The 2,385-nt window shown below is 45.2% G+C and overlaps 1 protein-coding gene across 1 annotated transcript in view; it reads right to left on the bottom strand.

The window, feature by feature from the left end:
* Positions 1 to 707: 707 nt before the first annotated feature.
* Positions 708 to 2,385, bottom strand: part of LOC135551079 (arachidonate 5-lipoxygenase-activating protein-like) — a 16,300-nt gene continuing 14,622 nt past the window's right edge. The window contains exon 5 of the mRNA XM_064982476.1: positions 708 to 1,095. Within this exon, the coding sequence (XP_064838548.1) occupies positions 933 to 1,095 (163 nt within the window). The 3' untranslated portion in view covers positions 708 to 932. The remainder of the gene's footprint in view (positions 1,096 to 2,385) is intronic.

The raw sequence follows: 2,385 nt of genomic DNA, 5'->3' as shown, positions 1-2,385 counted from the left end.
CAGAAGAGGACTGGCCACCCCTCATAGCCTGGTTCCTCTCTAGGTTTATAATCTCCACCCAGCACAGCCAGAAGAGGACTGGCCACCCCTCATAGCCTGGTTCCTCTCTAGGTTTATAATCTCCACCCAGCACAGCCAGAAGAGGACTGGCCACCCCTCATAGCCTGGTTCCTCTCTAGGTTTATAATCTCCACCCAGCACAGCCAGAAGAGGACTGGCCACCCCTCATAGCCTGGTTCCTCTCTAGGTTTCTTCCTAGGTTCTGGCCTTTCTAGGGAGTTTTTCCTAGCCACCGTGCTTCTACACCTGCATTGCTTGCTGTTTGGGGTTTTAGGCTGGGTTTCTGTACAGCACTTTGAGATATCAGCTGATGTAAGAAGAGCTATATAAATACATTTAAATGATTTATTGACTATATGGTCTTTAGAGGAGTCACTTTAGACCACATATGTTAAAGTAATTTCACGGAGTGCCGAGTGTCTGAGGGTTTTCTCTCTTTTCCCTCGTACTTGATTGATGAATCAAGGTCGGTAATTAGTAAGGAACTCCTCTCACCTGGTTGTCTAGGGGAGAAAAAGCAAAAACCTGGAGACACGAGGTCCTCCATGGAAGGAGTTGGACGGCCCTGGTGTAGACTGTAGGAACGGTCCATAGGACATTCAGTGGGATGATGTGTTGTCTTAATCACTAAATTGGAGTCTCTGTAGTGTTATTTGTATTGTTGATTTTTTTTATTTCCAGACTCATATAAACGTTTTTTAAATCTTTTTTCGAAAAAATAAAACCTGAAATTATTGAGCACAGAAGAGGTCATTTTCACCACATTGAATCAACCATCTCGCATACTGACTACCCATGATGCACGGCGCTAAGAACTGGACATAGACTTTATAGTCACTGCCATAGTACATCTCACACACACACACACGTGTTCAGGGAATGAGGAGAAGAGCGGAGGCTGCGGTGGTGATGGTCTCCACGGTGTCTTTAAAGTCGTTGCCGAAGTAACGCACCAGCAGGAGGTTGAAGATACCCACAATGCACATCAGGAACAGGAAGGACAGGACACGTTTCCCAAACACGTACCCTGGAGTGCTGTCAGACAGAACATACAATACAGTCCGTCAGTTACACACACACACATGCTTCACACAAACAGGTACACACAAACAGGTGCACACACACACAAACATAATTCACCCACACACACACACACACACAGGTACACACACACACACACACACACACACACACACACACACACACACACACACACACACACACACACACACACACAGGTACCCACACACACACACACACAGTTATAGTGGGGCAAAAAAAGTATTTAGTCAGCCCCCAATTGTACAAGTTCTCCCACTTAAAAAGATGAGAGAGGCCTGTAATTTTCATCATAGGTACACTTCACCTATGACAGACAAAAAGAGGGGAAAAAATCCAGAAAATCACATTGTAGGATTTTTAATGAATTTATTTGCAAATTATGGTGGAAAATAAGTATTTGGTCACCTACAAACGAGCAAGATTTCTGGCTCTCACAGACCTGTAACTTCTTCTTTAAGAGGCTCCTCTGTCCTCCACTCGTTACCTGTATTAATGGCACCTGTTTGAACTTGTTATCAGTATAAAAGTCACCTGTCCACAACCTCAAACGGTCACACTCCAAACTCCACTATGTTCAAGACCAAAGAGCTGTCAAAGGACACCAGAAATAAAATTGTAGACCTGCACCAGGCTGGGAAGACTGAATCTGCAATAGGTAAGAAGCTTGGTTTGAAGAAATCAACTGTGGGAGCAATTATTAGGAAATGAAAGACATACAAGACCACTGATAATCTCCCTCGATCTGGGGCTCCACACAAGATCTCACCCCGTGGGGTCAAAATGATCACAAGAACGGTGAGCAAAAATCCCAGAACCACACGGGGGGACCTAGTGAATGACCTGCAGAGAGCTGGGACCAAAGTAACAAAGCCTACCATCAGTAACACACTACGCCGCCAGGGACTCAAATCCTGCAGTGCCAGACGTGTCCCCCTGCTTAAGCCAGTACATGTCCAGGCCCGTCTGAAGTTTGCTAGAGAGCATTTGGATGATCCAGAAGAAGATTGGGAGAATGTCATATGGTCAGGTGAAACCAAAATATAACTGTTTGGTAAAAACTCAACTCGTCGTGTTTGGAGGACAAAGAATGCTGAGTTGCATCCAAAGAACACCATACCTACTGAGAAGCATGGGGGTGGAAACATCATGCTTTGGGGCTGTTTTTCTGCAAAGGGACCAGGACGACTGATCCGTGTAAAGGAAAGAATGAATGGGGTCATGTATCGTGAGATTTTGAGTGAAAACCTCCTTCCCTCAGCAAGG

This window comes from Oncorhynchus masou, chromosome 12, assembly GCF_036934945.1.
Source record: "Oncorhynchus masou masou isolate Uvic2021 chromosome 12, UVic_Omas_1.1, whole genome shotgun sequence".
Classification (NCBI taxonomy): Eukaryota; Metazoa; Chordata; class Actinopteri; order Salmoniformes; family Salmonidae; genus Oncorhynchus; species Oncorhynchus masou.
The sequence above is the reverse complement of the archived record's forward strand: the minus strand, read 5'-3'. Positions and strand labels throughout refer to the sequence as shown.